General features: G+C 43.9%; 1 protein-coding gene across 4 annotated transcripts in view; it reads left to right on the forward strand.

Moving 5' to 3' along the window:
- Positions 1-18103, forward strand: part of GPC3 (glypican 3) — an 883509-nt gene that overhangs the window by 137163 nt on the left and 728243 nt on the right. For all 4 annotated transcript variants that reach the window (XM_029606666.1, XM_029606667.1, XM_029606665.1 and 1 more), the window contains one exon: positions 5968-6129. In XM_029606666.1, coding sequence (XP_029462526.1) covers positions 5968-6129 — 162 coding nt within the window. The remainder of the gene's footprint in view (positions 1-5967; positions 6130-18103) is intronic.

Raw genomic sequence — 18103 nt, forward strand, 5'->3', positions numbered from 1 at the left:
TAGACAGCTGATCTCTGAAAGCCCATAGTGCATAACATCGTTTAGAGCTCCAGGAAACTGGTTTGGCAACAGCTTTCCTGGGTAGACCAGAAACCCTGAGTGCTGAGCTAATTTACATGAGCTCCCCAGCCCAGGGAGGACCCATCCGTGGTTAGGACAATTAGGGTAGGAGAACTTTGGAAAGATATTCCCCGTTCCAGATTTGAAAGTATCTGCCACCACAACAAAGAGTCCCAGGGGGCAAGGTGACTTAGATGCAACCCTGGAGGTTCTGTGTGGCCTGGCTACTGCGACCTAAAGGTCCATTGGGCCCTGTGCATGTGCAATTGTGCCAAGAGAGTGACATGGAGGGTTGTGCACATGTAGCCCAACAACCTCAACATGTGCCATGCTGACACCTGCTGGCTATGCTGAATCTCTGCTGCGATGGTCATCAAAGTGATGACCCTTTGATGAGGGAGGAAGACCTTAGCCTGAGCCATGTCTAGCAGAGCTCCTTTGAATTCCAATTGAAGTGACTGTTAAGATGGGACTTCGGGTAGTGACTCCAACACCCGGATCGTCATGCACATGGACCTGACGGCCCCTGCCTGAGACGTGCTCTTGACCAGCCAATCATCCAGATGAGGGAAAACATGCACTCCTAGCCTGCAGAAGTGTGCCATCATTACAGCCAAGGATTTTGTGAAGACCCGTAGGGCTGATGCTAGCCCAAACAGCAACACCTGATTCTGGAAGTGCTGTTTTCCCACTACGAATTGGAGATAGTTCCGGTGACTTGGGAAGATCTCGATGCGAGTGTACGTGTCCTTCAGATTGAGGGAGCATAGCTAGTCTCCTTTTTATAAAAGAGAGATCAAGGAACCCAGGAAAACCATCTTGAACTTTTCTTTTTTGATACACTTGTTCAAGGCCCTTAGGTCTAGGATGGGACAGAGCCTGTTTTCTTTGGAATCAGGAAGTACCTGGAGTATATTCCCCGCCCTCTTTGCCCTGATGGAACTGGCTCAACCAATCTGGCTGTTGAAAGGGAGGAGAGCTCTGGTAGCAGTACCTCCTGATGCACTACCGGCCCCCAAAATGGGCTGAGAGGGCAATTTGACAGGACACCCAATAGGTTCAGTCGGTACCCTTGGCAGCTGATGGAAAGAACCCACTGCTCCAAGGTCATACTGGGAACTGGTTCAGGAAGAACCACAGCCTGCCCCTGACTAGCGGATCCATCATTGTGGGTATGGGCAACTGGACTACGCTCCCTACAACCCAGTCAAAACCCCATCCCTGGAGTTGACTGAGGCATCTGCTGGGCCTTAGGGGTTCTCTGCTGCCTAGGATGGCCGCAGGAGCCCTGATGCTATTGGTAGGAACGAGGATAGTATTTCTTCTAGCGAAAGAAAGACTTCTTCTGTCCCAATCTCGCCAACTTCCTAGCTGAGGAGGATGGGTCCGGAGTGCTGACGGAGAGTTTCATGGTGGTACCGGAGCTGGGCTACCGCATCCCTCACCCTATCTCCGAAGAGATTCTCCCCATTAAATGGTACTTCAGCGAGTCTTTCCTGTATCTCTGGTCTGAGATCCAAGGCCCACAGGCCTGCTATTCTGCGGGCGCTGATTCCTGCTGCAGAGATCCTTGATGCAATCTCAAAAACATTGTAGGTCGCTCAGACCTAGTATTTCCCGCACTCCAGGCCCCAAGCACCAATAAAATATTTCAAAACAGATCACATATCAAATAACACCCAATAATTAAAACTAATAAGGATGAAAAAAAAAAAGGCCCTGCTGTCTATACCTAGGAGTTCTTGATTTCCGGTCACCCTGAGATTGAGGAAGATCAGGGGGATAGGGAAGGTGCATAAAGTTTATCCTCTCTCTGTCACACACATTCGCATGTCCATTCTCTCTCTCACATTCACATACATACACATACATGCCCTTATACACACCCACAGACACACTCGGGTTCTAATACCCTCTCTCTCTCCCTAACCCTCATACACAAGTTCTTACACTCCTGGATTCTCTCATATACTCATATGCTCTCACTCTCACTGGATCCCACACAAACACACACACACACAGGTAGGCTCCCATTAATTCTCAGACACACACACATACCCCCCCAGGCAGGTTCCCATTCATTCTCACATTGCTCCCCCTTCCCACCCCACAGGCATGCACACATTCATTATCACATACACACAGACCCTTAGGCAGGCACCAGTTCACTCTTTCACAATCATACACACATATCCAGGTAGGCACCCATTCTCGCACAGACAGATGCCAGGCACAACATTTCCTGAAGATGCACACAGCTTCCGCTCACCCCCCCAAGCAGGAAAGCTGGTGGGCCATGGTGGAACTCATCCTACCACGGCCCGAAGTCAACAGGAGGCCCACAGGCCATAGTGGAGCACATCCCACCACGACCCAATGAAAACAGGAGGCCATGTGTATATCTTTGTGAGCTTGTATGTGTGTGTGTCTCTGTGAGAGTCTGTGATTCATATGTAGGGTATCAAAGGCACACACACACAGATAATGTATCTGTCAGGGAGAGGGAGTGTGTGTATGTGAGAGAATGAATGTGTTACTGTGTGAGTGTGTGAGAGAGAAGATAAAATTTGTGTGGCCCTACCACCTCCAAAACACAACAATCTCAGGTTGACTGGAAATCAGAAGATCCTAGGTAAGGAGAACAGGAGATTTTTAAATCCTTATTAGTTTAATTATTGTTTGTAATTTCATGTTTCTGCTCTTTTGAAATATTTATATTTTTTGAGGGGTTGGCATAGAATATTTTTAAATTATTGTTTTGTTTATTTATCAGATGTTTTGAAATATTGGTGTTTGGAAAATTTTAGATATTCTATTCATTAACTGGTTTGAAATATTTTTATGAATACGATTTTACTATTATGGTTGATGTTTTTTATTTCTTGATTTTATTATTTAATATTTTATGAGGAATGGTAATATGTCTGTTTTTCCATTGTTGCTCTGCATATTAGAGGCCGGCTTTTGTGGGTTCCAGTTTCAGTACTTCTCAGCATGTTTCTGTTTATATTTTCTGATCTCTATTCTGTTTTTGGTGAGGATCTCGGTGTTCTGCATATGTGACCGAGGTGAGGTATTTTGCTGGTATGTAATTTATGTGTAGGGATCTATAGCAGCCTGGTTTCCTAATAAGAGCTTTTATTGGTGTTCTAGGGCCTGGTATAATGTGTGCAGTGTTGCCTTTTCATATATAAGTTTGTTAGGGGTGTTTTGGTATAGGAGGTTTACTATATTTTAATGGTAATTCTGTTTATTCATGGCTTTCTGAGGGCCAAGCTCACACCCAACATGCATTATAAAATGTATTTCCATAGGAGTTCCAAGTGTCTTTTTTTGCAGAGTTTTTAGGTTGGTACCACAGGTTTGCATGTAAATATAATATGCATATTGTAAGTGATATTTTTGCTTCAGAAGACTGTACGTTTGAATGTTTTTTCATGTAAAATGTGTTATAAATGCTTAATTTAATTGTGTGTGTCTGTAAAGGGTGTGAGAGTGTGTGTGTGTGGGGGGGGGAGGGGTGCATATGCAAGGCTGTAAGGTTTGGCTAGGGTACCTGGCGGGCATACCCATCAGTTTTTAAAAATATAGATTGCAGGACAGAGTGGGGCTTTGATGGGCCTGGGACAGAGAGTGAATGAATTGGGGTGGGGGAAGAGGAGGGGGCAGCAAAAAAGCGAGCACTGGCCCTGATGAAAGAACTAGAAGAATCAAAACAATTACCTCAAAGAAACTCCTTTGCATTGAAAGCAAAAGGTGAGCAGGAAATGTGCTGTGAAAACCCAAAATCAGATGAAAAGGGGGTAAAGCAACCAATGGATGACATCACAGAGAAGGAATACAATAGTTATAACCTTGAAAGCTCCTCTTTGTAAAGTCATTAATTTCCCAGTGATGCAGAAATATTTTTTTTTCTGCTTGCATATAATTATTCACTGTATTTCCCTTTCTCTTGAATATTAATTTGCATGGGTTATGCAGATTCATTGTTTTATGGGGGTTTTTTTGTATTTCACATCAGTCACTGATTGGTGTACTTATGATATTTTCCTGTTTAATGTAAGCTGTGTTAATTTTGATAAAGGAAAAAAAATCTAGGTATATCTTCTATATGTTTACACACAAATCTTCAGGCTTGTAGAAGCCTGTCTGCACGAGCTCTATTATTTTGCTTTTTAGTAATCCGCCAGCGTAATGCCTTTGTGCTGCTGAAATAATCTGCCTTGCCTCAAATTTTCTTCATGCTCCACTATGGAGAAAGGTTTCAGTTTTCATTTTTACTGAGCTCTTACAATTTATTTTGCCTGGTACAGTTTTGAAATTGTTTTATCTGTTCTTAGTAAAGAGTATGATCAAGTGCCTCATTAATATTTATCTAGCTCTTTAATGTGTATTTTAAGATACTGATTCCTGACATTACCCAGTTACTAACTGAGAATTTAATGTTGAGGATTTCCAGCCCAGAATACAAATGTAAGCAGAAGTGAACAATCTAAATTACTACATTTAGATATTCATTTTTTATCTTGAAATTATTGAAACCTAAAATGCATGCTTTTTATAAAATTATTTATTAACTGGGAGTTTTTTTTCTCTGTTTAACATTTTATACTTGTATAAATAATTTTATTTGTATGTTGTTATTTCTATTTGTCTACTTTGGTCTTCTATGTGAGATTATCATTTGAATAAATATTGTTTCACAAATGGCATTTCCTAGTTCCTTTTATAAATTCAGTTGTTGCAAAATTATCTTTAAAAAAAAATTGTTCCCTGTGACATTTCTTTTTTACTTGGCTTTTGAAAAATTACTGTCATGCTTATATGCAAATTAGCAATAAATGCATATTTAGAAGATGCTTTTCAATTCAGTAATCCCTCCACCCAACACCAACATGATATTAACTACATTTGCTGTTTGTATCCAGTTTTATAAATTACAGCGCTGAATCAACTGCTTTTGTTAAGGGACTGCCATCAAGTTAAATTATTCTGTTTGACCTTTGTCTTGCTCTAGGTGAGCACACAAGCTAAACTGTTCATTAACCGGTGGATAGGGCCAGCTTTTGGAGTGTGCGATCTGTGTGATGTCACAGAGAGCAGGGCTGGCTGGAGGTAATCTTCAGGTGGTAGCAGTAGGAGGGAAAAATCAGTGTGGAGGCCTGTGAACCAGCACCTGCTCACAGGCTCCATGTGAACCTGCCCCTTTCACAGGTTTCTTTGATAATAGTAAGTTTTGCGGAAAGTAGGTGTGCCATTAATCTTGCTATAATATATGCCTATTTTTAACCAGTACCATTGTACAATAGAGGTGAGCAGGAAAAGCATACCAGCGTGTGTATGGTCAAAGCAACAAAATTAGAGTTGCCAGCAATTCCATGTCATAAGGGGCAGGCCAAATCTAGTCCTGGTTTTACTCTGTTTTGTGTATGATAATGTTATGATTTCCTAAAGAAAAAAAAAGCATTACATCTCCAAGCATGCAATAGGGGAAAACAAGGACTGGCGCAGTCAGTCCCTTATCACATGGAATTGATGGGAAGCCTATGAAAAACAGAGATTTTATCATATTACAGTAGGGCCCCAGGGAAGCCAAGGTTCATATCCTGCTGATGCTCCTTGTGACCTTGGACAAATCACTTTACCTTCCATTGTCTCAGGTTCAGACTTTGGGCCTGATTTCATAAAGCTTTTCTCCCATTCTGTGTCTTTGGGAAAATACTTTGTAAATGAGGCCCTAAGATTGGAAGCCCCCCTCGGAAATAGGGAAATACCCTACTAAATCTGAATGTAGCTCATTTTGAGTTACTAATAAAAACAAAGGCATGATCCAAATAAATACAAAGAGCATATTGTGACTTTTTTTTGTGTTAACTTTGAACTCTTAAACATTTTGATTGTTTGCAGGATCAGATTTGCAAGTTTGTGTCCCAAAGAGTCCAACGTGCTGTTCAAAGAAAATGGAAGAAAAATATCAGGTTACAGCCCGCATAAACATGGAGCAGCTTCTCCAGTCTGCAAGTCTGGAGCTAAAATTCATGATCATTCAGAATGCTGCAGTATTCCAAGGTAAAAATGCTCTAAAATATTTTAGCCTTGCAGAAAAAAAAAAAAAAAAAAAAAGATACACAACATTGAAAAGATAGTGTGAAAGATAGTGAGGGCAATTTTCAGTAAGCCAGCTTGGGGGAGGGTGCTTAGGTCCTTTTGCATTTGTGTAAAATTCAGAATGAATTTTCAAAGAAAAAATACACAGGTAGTTTCTTTTTGAAAATTCACTTAACACTTGTGCGAGTACAAAGGTGCCTGTTTACTTTACACCTGTTATTTGTGCGAGTGGAGAAACGGGGCAAAACTATGCGTACATTTTAAAAATGCAGTCTTACATGTATATGTTTACACCCTCCTAACCTAAACATGCACTCTTCTGCCTGTGAATGCCCCTTTTTAATTTAGTAAGAGTACAGTTGTTGGGAAAGTACACACAGGGCCGGATTTACGCGTGCCAGGCCTATTTTAAAAAGGCCCGGCGACGCGTGTAAGTCCCGGGGCTTGTAAAAAGGGGCGAGGAGGGGGCAGGGCGGGGTCAGGACCAGAGGCCTACGACAGAGAGGCCATTGCTGCTATGTTGGAGGATTGCGTGCTGGCAGGTGCAAAAGGTAAAATAAAAATTTTGGGCGGTGTTAGAGTAGGGCTAGGGGGAGGAAAGGTTAGGGGAAGGAGTGGGAAGGCAGCACGGCTCGGCCCGCGCAAGGTGCACAATTGTGCACCCCCTTGCGCGCGCGCTGACCCCGGAAGTTATAAAATCGGGTGTACATGTGTGCACGCCAGGTAGCGTGCGTACATGTATGCCCGCGCACACCTTTTTAAAATCTACCTCACATAGTTTTAGCAGCTCTGAAAGTGGATCCACCTAGGTGGCTCAGCAGGTACTTGGTTAGATTCTTCTTTTAAAAACTCTCCTCAGTGTAACCATAGAGTTCTATGTCTAACCCCGTGTTCCACTCTTGTCTCAGTTACAAGGGCACAGCTGGGAGCTAAGGAATCATCATACACCCCATGGTGGCGTTCCAGGTTCTTCCAACAGGCGTGGAGGGAAGTCTTACTTTGGGGCCCTTAGGATCTTTTCTTTATCTCCAGTAGGGGAAAAAAAACCCCATAGCCTCAACAAGTTGGGGATTGTTCCTAAAAGCTGAGTGGGGTACTTGTAGAATGGTATTGGTTTGACAAACTGTACAGCGTCTTCTGATAACATCCATAGTAGCAGCAACCCTTCTGACCCCACTGTCCCCGGCATGGACCCTAGTAAGCTGCATGAATATACTATAGCTAGGACCCAAGAAGCAAAGAGGCTATCTAAGATAGCCATGGAGGAAACAGAAGAATAGTTGCCAGATGTCTTTGAACGTATCTATTGTAGTGGAGACGTGTTTTTATAAAAAGCCAGACTCAGCCGAGTTTCGCCACACATCTAGTGGCTGCCTCATGGGCTCTGATTAATGAGTTTGGACCTAGTATGGTCTTAAACCAATCTTACTTGTAATTCATTAATTCTCGATAAAACATCTGCAATCGTAGCATATCGTTTAAGCCGCAGTCTGATGTGCTCTCTCCACTTCTTAAAACCATACTAGGCCCAAACTCATTAATCAGAACCCCTGAGGCAGCCACTAGATGTATGGCGAAACTCGGCTGAGTCGGGCTTTTTATAAAAACACATCTCCACTACAATAAATACGTTCAAAGACATCTGGCATCTATTCTTCTGTTGTTTCCTATACTATAGCTAGCACACTGCATAATTGTCAATCCTGTTGTGTTCAATTTGTGCTGCTCTATTTCTAAATATATTTTTTCTGTCAATAAGCAGGGCCAAATTAGCAATTACATGTGGGTTGACATCATCCAGTGGCACCAAATGGGACCCCCCATCTCGCTAAATACCTTATTTACTAAGCATTTTTCCCATAAACAGAGAATGGGAGAAAAGCCTTAGTAAACCAGGCCCTTATCTAGTAGAGCTTTTGCTCTACTGACAATGTTTGGGAATTCCTGCTCAAACATTGTCTCATGAGCCCGTCTGAGTTGTATTCCATCCAAGCACCAGCACAGATGTGCATCTCTCTCTCTCTATTTTTTCTATAAACATTTTCGTAGTTTTGTCTTTAAAGTTGCCTCGCTGCCTCAGCAGCTCGCAAACATCACTTTTCAGTGCTGCTTTTCCAAAAAAAAAAAAAAAAGAAAAAGTTTTCCAGGATGTCTGTTAAAAAAAAAAAAAAAAAAAAAAAAAAAAAAGGCCACAGTCAGTGGGTTCAAGGACTGTTTGTGGGAGGAAAATGTCCATCACAGATGGACATGACCTCAACTACCATTGCCTGGGATGGGACCATGGTCAGACCAGCTGTTACTACTGTGGATAGATGTCCCTGTGGACCCAAAGATTTGAAGGCCTGGAAAATGAGGAACTGCATAAGTCTCAGAAGTGCAGTTGGTCCTCCTCCCAGAATGCAGCCTCATCTGCCTTACTGGGAATCGAGTTGAGCTCAAGCTTCTCCAAAATATTTCCTCCATCAGACAGGATCCTTGATGTTAAGTGAGCAACATGCATCCAAGAAGAAGAGGCACCACTTTGTGGAATTGCCGGAGCAGCTGGTGCACAAAAAAGCAGCAAGTTTTAGGTCCATCAACAAATTGGCACTGTTGGGGGTAGATTTTCAAAGGGGTACGCGTGTAAGATACGCGCGTACCCCCTGAAAACCTACCCCAAACCCCCCCTGCATGCACCGAGCCTATTTTGCATAGGCTCGGCAGCGCGCGCAAGCCCCGGGGCTTGCATGGAGGAGCGTGTCGGGAGTGAAGCGGCATTTTGGGGGCGTGTCTGGGGGTGTGGTTCCGGCCCGGGGGCGTGACAGCGGCCCCTGGACCAGCCCCCGGACTGGAACATGGAGTGCGGCAGCCGGCCTGGCGCGCGCAAAGTTACGCCTGCTTCGAGCAGGCGTAGCTTTCATGATAGAGGTAGGGGGGAGGTTTAGATAGGGCCGGGGGGGTGGGTTAGGTAGGGGAAGGGAGGGGAAGGTGGGGGGAGGGAGAAGGAAAGTTCCCTCCGAGGCCACTCCGATTTCGGAGTGGCCTCGGAGGGAACGGAGGCAGGCTGCGCGGCTCGGTGCGCGCAGGCTGCCGATTTTGGGCAGCCTTGTGCGCGCCGACCCCGGATTTTAATGGATACGCTCGGCTACACGCATATCTATTGAAATCCCGCGTACCCTTGTTCGCGCCTGGTGCGCGAACAAAAGTACGCGTGTGCGCAGATTTATAAAATCTGCCCCTTGGTGCACAAAGCCCTAGTTCCATTGATGCAGAAGGCCATGGCACCATCAACACATAAGACACCGGTGCCATCGACAAATCTTTGATGCATTTGATGCAGTGAGCCCCAGAAGGGGAAATGCAATGGCCAGAAAAGTTCTAGTTTTTCTGGGCCACATAGTGGTGGTATTCATATAATTTCACTAATACACCTTCATATTTGACTCCTGCAGTGGTGCCTCCTCTCCCAATGGGACCAGCTCAATCAACTCTGTCAACCAGAGTGACAATCTCACAGCAAATAAAACAGGATCCCTGCTGGTGGCTACATCCCTACATTCTTCAGGAGGCACGTAGGCAACAGATGCCTCCAAAGAAGTTTGGAGGGCCCATATGGGACCCTTTCAAACTCAAGGAATGGGGTCATTCATAGAAAGTTTCAAGTCAGCATCCTAGAATTGAGAGCAACATATGCTCTAACAACTTTTGCTCACTTCCTAGAGGGAAAAAGCATTCTTATTCAAACAGACAACCAAATAGTCATGTTATGTGTGACTATGGAGAAACAGGGTCATGGACTCTTTACCATGAAGCGATAAAGATCAGGGATTGGACATACAACCATCAGGCTGTCTTCTAAGCACCCTACCTTTCAAGAATCTCTAACACATTGACAGATCGCCTCAGTAGAGCTTTTAGACAGTGACGGTCTATGGAATCGCCCAGCAATCAATTTTATTTACATCAGAGCAAAACAGAAAACTGGAAATGATTTGATCTATACTTCCAAATGAGCTCAGATCGGTTCAGGATGCTTTTTTGCAGATCTCCTATATGCTTTTCTGCCGATTCCATTGATAGCCAGAATGGTACAAAAAGTGCTCAAAGACAGGGCCCATTTGATCCTCACAGCTCCATCATGGTCCAGACAAGTTTGGTTTGTGTATCTAGTGCAACTGTCCAGCAGACCTTCAATTCCTCTTGGGTGAGAGCCATCTCTATGAACTCAAGAAGAGGGAAACCTGTTTTATGTGAACCTTTCCTCATTCAACTTGATGGCATGGATGTTGAGTTGTCAGCAAATCGCCGAATTGTCTTTACTCAAGTAAAATGAGAACATAAGAAAATGCCTTGCTGGGTCAGACCAAGGGTCCATCAAGCCCAGCATCCTGTTTTCAACAGAAGCCAAACCAGGCAACAAGAACCTGGTAAGTACCCAAACACTAAGAAGATCCCATGCTACTGATGCCAGTAATAGCAGAGGCCATTCCCTAAGTCAACTTGATTAATAGCAGTTAATGGACTTCTCCTCCAAGAAATTATCCAAACCTTTTTTAAACCCAGCTACACTAACTGCACTAACCACATCCTCTGGCAACAAATTCCAGAGCTTAATTGTGCTTTGAGTAAAAAAGAATTTTCTCCGATTAGTCTTAAATGTGCTACTTGCTAACTTCATGGAATGCCCCCTAGTCCTTCTATTATCCGAAAGTGTAAACAACCGATTCACATCTACTCGTTCAAGACCTCTCATGATCTTAAAGATCTCTATCATAACCCCCTCAGCCATCTCTTCTCCAAGCTGAACAGCCCTAACCTCTTCAGCCTTTCCTCATAGGGGAGCTGTTCCATCCCCTTTATCATTTTGGTTGCCCTTCTCTGTACCTTCTCCATCGCAACTATATCTTTTTTGAGATGCGGCGACCAGAATTGTACACAGTATTCCAAGGTGCGGTCTCACCATGGAGCGATACAGAGGCATTATGACATTTTCTGTTCTATTAACCATTCCCTTCCTAATAATTCCTAACATTCTATTTGCCCTTTTGATTGCTGCAGCACATTGAGCCGACGATTTCAGAGTATTATCCACTATGATGCCTAGATCTCTTTTTTGGGTGGTAGCTCCTAATATGGAACCTAACATCATGTAACTATATCAAGGGTTATTTTTCCCTATGCAACACCTTGCACTTGTCCACATTAAATTTCATCTGCCATTAAAATGCCCAATCTTCCAGTCACAAGGTCCTCCTGCAATGTATCACAATCTGGTTGTGATTTAACTACTGTTATTATTTGTGATGGTTGTGGGTGGATCCTTGGGCCAGTGGCAGCTGACCACGCCCTTGGGGGAAGATCCCGAGAGGGACCACCGGTCAGGCTCAGAGTTGGGAGACAGACACACACAAGTTCTTTTATTAAACAGTTTTTGAGAACCACTAGAGGTGGCAGTAGTGAGCTGGAATAGCCCGGCTGGGCTGTAGTCCCTCAGGCACTGGAACAGCAATCCCAGGAAGGCTGAGCTGTAGAAAAACTAAGATAGTGAGTAGGCAGAGTATGCAGAGTTCAGGAACAGAGCCTTGATGGTAACACTCACACAACAGTCTCTTAGAAGCAGCCCAGGAGATGGAATGAAGTAGGCCCTCGAGTAGCGAGTACCTGGTTCCAGGGAAAGCTCTGAGAAAGAGATGGTAACTCACTGGTGTTGTAGGCAGTGGTGACTTCCTGGCAGAAGTTATATTCAGTAGCAGGTCCGGGAACGTGTGCCCTCGAGGAGAGAGTACTGGTTCCAGACTGCGACCTGAAAAGTAAGAGAGAGAGCGAGGTCCCCCGAGGAGCGGGTACCCCTGGTAAAGTTCGAGGAGGCAGAGTAGCAAGGTATGCGGAGAGCGAATCCCATCCACAGTGATACCTGGAGGCAGCTAGGTAGGAAACCCTTTGCTAACTCGCAGGTCTATCCAGTACCGAGCGGTAGGAAGAGCTGCGTTAGTGCCTGCGGCACCCGCGGTTGCCGCACGCACAGTGCAGCTCACCTACCGCTTGATCCTGAACACTAATTTTATTTAAATGTAAACCGCGTCCGTGAAGCCTTAGGCCCGCGCAACCCATTTTACTGGATAGAGCGCCTATACAGTATCCTGGGTGCGCGGGCCTAAGGCTTCACGCCACGCTGGTATCTGTCATTTCAAATGTCATTTGAAATGACAGATACCAGGAAGTCGGGTCTGATCGGATGCAAAAGTAAGTTGCTTCGCCGCTGTCATCTCTCTCCCCTCCTCCCGAAGCAGGGCGCAAAAAGCAGCCTTGCTCCGGGAGGAGGGGAGAGAGATGACAGCGGCGAAGCAACTTACTTTTGCATCCGATTGGACCCGACAGCGGCGAAGCCAAAAAAAAAAGCGATAAAAGCGAAAAAAATGAAAAAAACAAAAGGTAACCCTGACCTGACCCGACCCAACCCGGACCCGACCCGACTTACTTTTGCAGCCGTCCGGCCAGCTGTAGAAGATATCGTTGCTCCCCTACCTCCCGGGAAGATGGCTGCCAGCACGGGGGAAAGCGGCCCCTGTGCATTCAATTGGCTGCTCAAGACGTGACGTCACGACGTTGACGTCACGTCTTGAGCAGCCAATTGAATGCACAGGGGCCGCTTTCCCCCGTGCTGGCAGCCATCTTCCCGGGAGGTAGGGGAGCAACGATATCTTCTACAGATGGCCGGACGGCTGCAAAAGTAAGTCGGGTTGGGTCACCTTTTGGTTTTTTCGCTTTTTTCTTGGCTTCGCCGCTGTTGGGTCCGATCGGATGCAAAAGTAAGTTGCTTCGCCGCTGTCATCTCTCCTCCCGGAGCAGGCTGCTTTTCGCGCCCTGCTCCGGGAGGAGGGAAGAGTGAAGCGGCGAAGCGACTTACTTTTTGCTTTTAAGTTTTTTTTCGTTTTTTTTTTTTTTTTTTTGCGCTTCAGGAGGAGGGGAGAGGACTGGGGCTGCCCCGGAGACCGGCACCCATGATCGCGGCTGGGGCAGGTGAGCGGGGGCTGGGGGAAAGCTTGCCACCTACCCTTACCCCTGCCTCTACCGCAGGGGTCAGGGTAGGCGGTAAGTTTGCAAGTTAAACGCGCGACAAACGGCAGGGAAAACTAGCGATAGTCAGGGCGCGGGTTACGGGATGCTAGGGAATAGCTAATTCGCTCGTTTGCATGCAATATGCATGCCGCGTGCGGAAGGGGTTGCCCGGGGAATTTAGGACGCGGTAGGAATAGGTTAAAGGGGATTCGGGATTGCAGGAAGGGCTAACGCGGCCGGAAAGCGAGTAGAGAGCCGGTTAGGGACGGGGAAACCGCGGACGCACTTTACAGGATAGACCTGTCGATTAGTTAGCGAAATGAAAGACTTTTAAATATCCGAAGATGACGACGTCATCTCAGGGGGACGCCCCTGAGGTTCGCGCCACTGCTGGTACTTGAGTCGGGGCCGTGCCACGCGTGCAACCTTAGGCCTCAGGAGAACATGGCGGAAGGCAGCGTCTAGCCGATCTGGGAACACCGGAGGAGGTCGGCAGATGACACTGCGGCAGTCAAACTTCCATCAATCCAGGAGAGAGTCGCCAAAGAGGTAAGGAGGGCGGAGTGGAGATGTCGGGCAGCGACTGTCGCAACAACTACTCTGAATAATTTTGTATCATCTGCATATTTGATAACCTCAAATTTCCAGATCATTTATAAATATATTGAAAAGCACCAGTCCAAGTACAGATCCCTGAGGCACTCCACTGATAACTCTTTTCCACTGAGAAAATTGACCTTTTAATCCTACTCTGTTTCTTGTCTTTTAGCCAGTTTGTAATCCACAAAAGGACATTGCTTCCTACCCCATGACTTTAGTTTTCTTAGAAGCCTCTCATGAGGGACTTTGTCAAATGCCTTCTGAAAATCCAAATACACTACAACTACCGGTTCATCTTTATCCACATGTTTATTAACCCCTCAAAAAAAATGAAGCAGATTTGTGAGGCAAGACTTCTCTTGGGTAAATCCATGTCTTTCTATATGCTCTGTGATTTTGATCTTTAGAATAGTTTCCACTATTTTTCCCACACTGAAGTCAGGCTCACTGGTCTATAGTTTCCCAGATCGCCTCTGGAGCCCTTTTTAATTATTGGTGTAACATTGGCCACCCTCCAGTCTTCAGGTACAATGGATGACTTTAATGATAGGATACAAATTTTTAACTAATGGATCTGAAATTTCATTTTTTAGTTCCTTCAGAACCCTAGGATGCATACCATCTGGTCCAGGTGATTTGCTTCTCTTTAGTTTGTCAATCTGGCCTACTACATCTTCCAGGTTCTCCTTTATCCACTTAATAGTTTGTCAGAAAAACATCAACTAGAATAGCCTAGGAGTTTAAATGGAGAATGTTTTCCACATGATGTCTACAAAATACCTTGAAACTATTTGCATGCGAACCCAAGGAATTACTAAACTATTTACTCATTCTGTTTAATTGAGGTCTCAGTATCTCAATAGTGAGAGTACATCTCAATGCTATATCTACTTACCATGCTCAAATCAATGCAAGCCTTTCTGTTAGTTTCCAAGTTAATGAAAGGCTTATAGTTTACTAAACCTCCAGTCATAAAACCACCTGTCTCCTGGGATCTAAATGTGGTTCTGGTACAACTGATGAAGCCACCATTTGAACCACTGGAGATGACTTCTCTAATGTTCCTAACCTGGCAAGTAATATTTTTGGTGGCAGTAACTTCAACTAGAAGAGTCAGTGAACTTAAGGCTTTAGTTCATTATCCTCCTGATACACAATTCTTCCACAATAGGGTGGTGCTTCACATCCATCCAGAGTCTCTACTAAGGGTAGTATTTGCTTAATATTAATCAAGACATTATATTGCCTATGTTCTTACTGAGGCCACATGCACATAAAGATGAGAAAGCCCTTCATACCTTAGACTGTAAAAAAGCACTGGCTTACTACAGGAGAAGAATTCAGCCTTATCATAGGCTTCTCAACTATTCTTCTCTTATGATTTGAGCAAATTAGGCATAGCAGTGGCCAAATGTACATTGTCCAATTAACTAGAGGACTGCATCACGCATGGCTATATCTTAGCAGGCTTACTGATGACAGTTTCCATCAAGACTCATCAAGTTAGTGCCATGGCTGCATCACTGGCTCTTCTGTGAGCCGTGCCTCTTGAAGACATCTGCAAAGCTGTAACTTGGCCATCAGTACACACCAGTGAGTCTCATTACTGTCTGGACAATTTCTCAGGAAATGACAGTAAATTTGGACAAGCAATTTTTCATAGCCTGTTCACCCAGTAGTCCACTCTATACAGTGGGGTCTGGGTTGCCTTTTTTCAGTAAATGCTTCATTGCAGACCTCAGCTTGGAACTCCTTACCTATCGATGGAAAAAGCAAGTTTGCTTACCGTAAATTGTGTTTTACATAGATTGCAGGATGAATTAACCTCTCTCCCTGGAGAGTTGACTACCTAGCTAGAATTAGCTCCTAAATCAATTGAGGGGACTCACGAGGCAAAGCCTAAGTGAGAATTCCTGTACATACTCAGTAGAGCAAAAGCTCTACTAGCTAAGACAAAGGTCTGTTCAGTGCTGCTGGCTGACATCACCTCCATATATAATGGCTTAATCCTTCCTGCTATCTATGGAAAACAGTTTACGGTAACCAGGCTTGCTATAACTGTATTGTATGTATAGCATTATTACTTTTTTACTCTATAAATCATGCCCCCTCGCTCTGTTTCTTGCCTTTGATATTTTACTGCATTATCTCTCTTTATTTATAAATCATGATTCCTCACACTACTCCTATCTATTTTATCTCATTTATCATATGGATGTAAACCACTCAATGCTGTATCTCACTTTGAGTAATAAATACATAAAAATCCAAACAGATATTGTAATATGGTTCATCAACCAGCAAAGACTCCAGATGACTCCTAGTCACCTTAGGATACTTTTTAGAGACTCTCCCCAACTATGTGACTCCCTCTTTTGGTATCTGAATACCAGCTGGTTATTTATTCTTCTCTTCTAAATATGCAGGGTAGATTCCCTGCTTCCAAATGAGGTCCTGTCACACACTGGTAATTCTTTGAAATTCCTCATTGTAATGCACTCTAGAAGAAATCCCTGCTGCCTTTCATCTGGATGCAGATTCTCGTCCACTGTGGGACACACTCTCCTTGGAGCTGTGACAACTGCATAGTGTATTTCCACTTCCCCACAATTCCAGAGATTTGGTTGAATCTCAAAAGGTTTTCACTCAAAAGCAATTTTTCTAAGACTCCAACACAGAGCACTTCATGCATGCTCCAAATACCACCAGGGACTCCAATCTTGAGTGATGGACTGCCTGAGGAGATAGAAAGAAATGAACATAGAACCTTCTGGGCTCTCTTTATACTCAATCCATTAAACCTTAGATGCCTGCCAATGAGATAGATCTGGAAAAAACACTACACTTCCTTTTTTGGTGTCATGGATGGGTGCCCATTTAGTAGGAGAAATCTTTAGGACCCCCCTCCTTATACATGTCAGAAAGGACAGCCCTGTTTTTACCTTGTTGTATGCATGATAATGTGGATTTGATTTTCCTATGTTTTATTAAACCAAAAAAACATTGTGCCAATGAAAAACAAAATTATGTTGAATAAGGTCTTATATGCCCTTGCATGGAATGGCATAGAACCAGGAGTGGCTCAGTTTTGACATAAAACCATGGTCACCCTAGTGAAAGATGTAGGTTAGATTTAATTCCTGTCTTCCAAACTTAAGCCAACAAAGGAGGAGCCAAGTGGATCAGAATCCCATCTAGATGTCCAAGTGACTCAACCCAGATAAACGCAGCACAGCTAGGCTTTCAGGCAGGTCTAGATCAGATCAGTTCAGCACAGACGAGAGCTCTCTGGCACTTCACCTCCTTTGTTTCCAGACTACGTTGTTTCAAGGTAATGTGTTGGGTCCCTGTGGGTTGGGCTGATAGCTGCACATTGTGTGTTTTGTCTAGGTGTATTACTCCACATAATTTTGTTTTTCATATACCATGAGAGGATTCAACTTCACTCATTGCTGGGTATTGATCTTAATCTCTCAAATTTGCTATTAATGTGGTTTGGTACAAGGAAGAGTATAAACTTTACTTTGGGAAGAAAAACGTGGTAGGGTTGCATTATTATTTAGTTTTAGAATAAGACACAGATTTAACTGGGAGCCAAGAACCTGGCTCGTCAGCCATAGCCTTCCTTCTTTCCCTTCTTTTTTCTAATACCACCAATCAATGGTCAGGTGCTTGTGAAGCTGAATCCCATTGGTACTCGGATGTATAACAATTAAAGGGACTTATTTACCAATGTGTTTGTACATGGTAAATAGTAAAATGTATGATCATGAGGTAAATGCAAATAATGCCAGTATCAAGAAGAATGGTCCATAATTTTTAGAGTCCATTTGTTTTTGTAATGAAGTAAGTGAAATGTATTGAAGACTTCAGGGTGGCGCTAGTACATTGATAATCTGACACACACAGTATCCCAACATGGAACCATGTTTCGAATTACTGCATCTGGAGGGACCTTTAACCGAAACGAACAGCTTCAGCATTACATTTAGAATGTAAATCTAAATGTAATGTTGAAGCCACTCATTTCGTTTATAGCAAGGGTTGGAAAATTCTGTGGTAGAATGTTTGGGATTCTGGCATAATTGCATACATTTGCATGTAATTGTAAATAATTTAATATGCAAATCATATTTCTAATAATGCAAGTTTTAAATATTTGCATTAAGAGAATACATTTTCCAAACTTTGCATGCACAGCAGAATACCTACTTGTTAGGCTCAATATTTTACAGTCTTTGTTTTTGCTCTCTTGTTTTCTGTTATTTTACTTTTTCTTACTCCCATTTCCTTCCTT

This window comes from Rhinatrema bivittatum, chromosome 6 (genome assembly GCF_901001135.1).
Source record: "Rhinatrema bivittatum chromosome 6, aRhiBiv1.1, whole genome shotgun sequence".
Lineage (NCBI taxonomy): Eukaryota > Metazoa > Chordata > Amphibia > Gymnophiona > Rhinatrematidae > Rhinatrema > Rhinatrema bivittatum.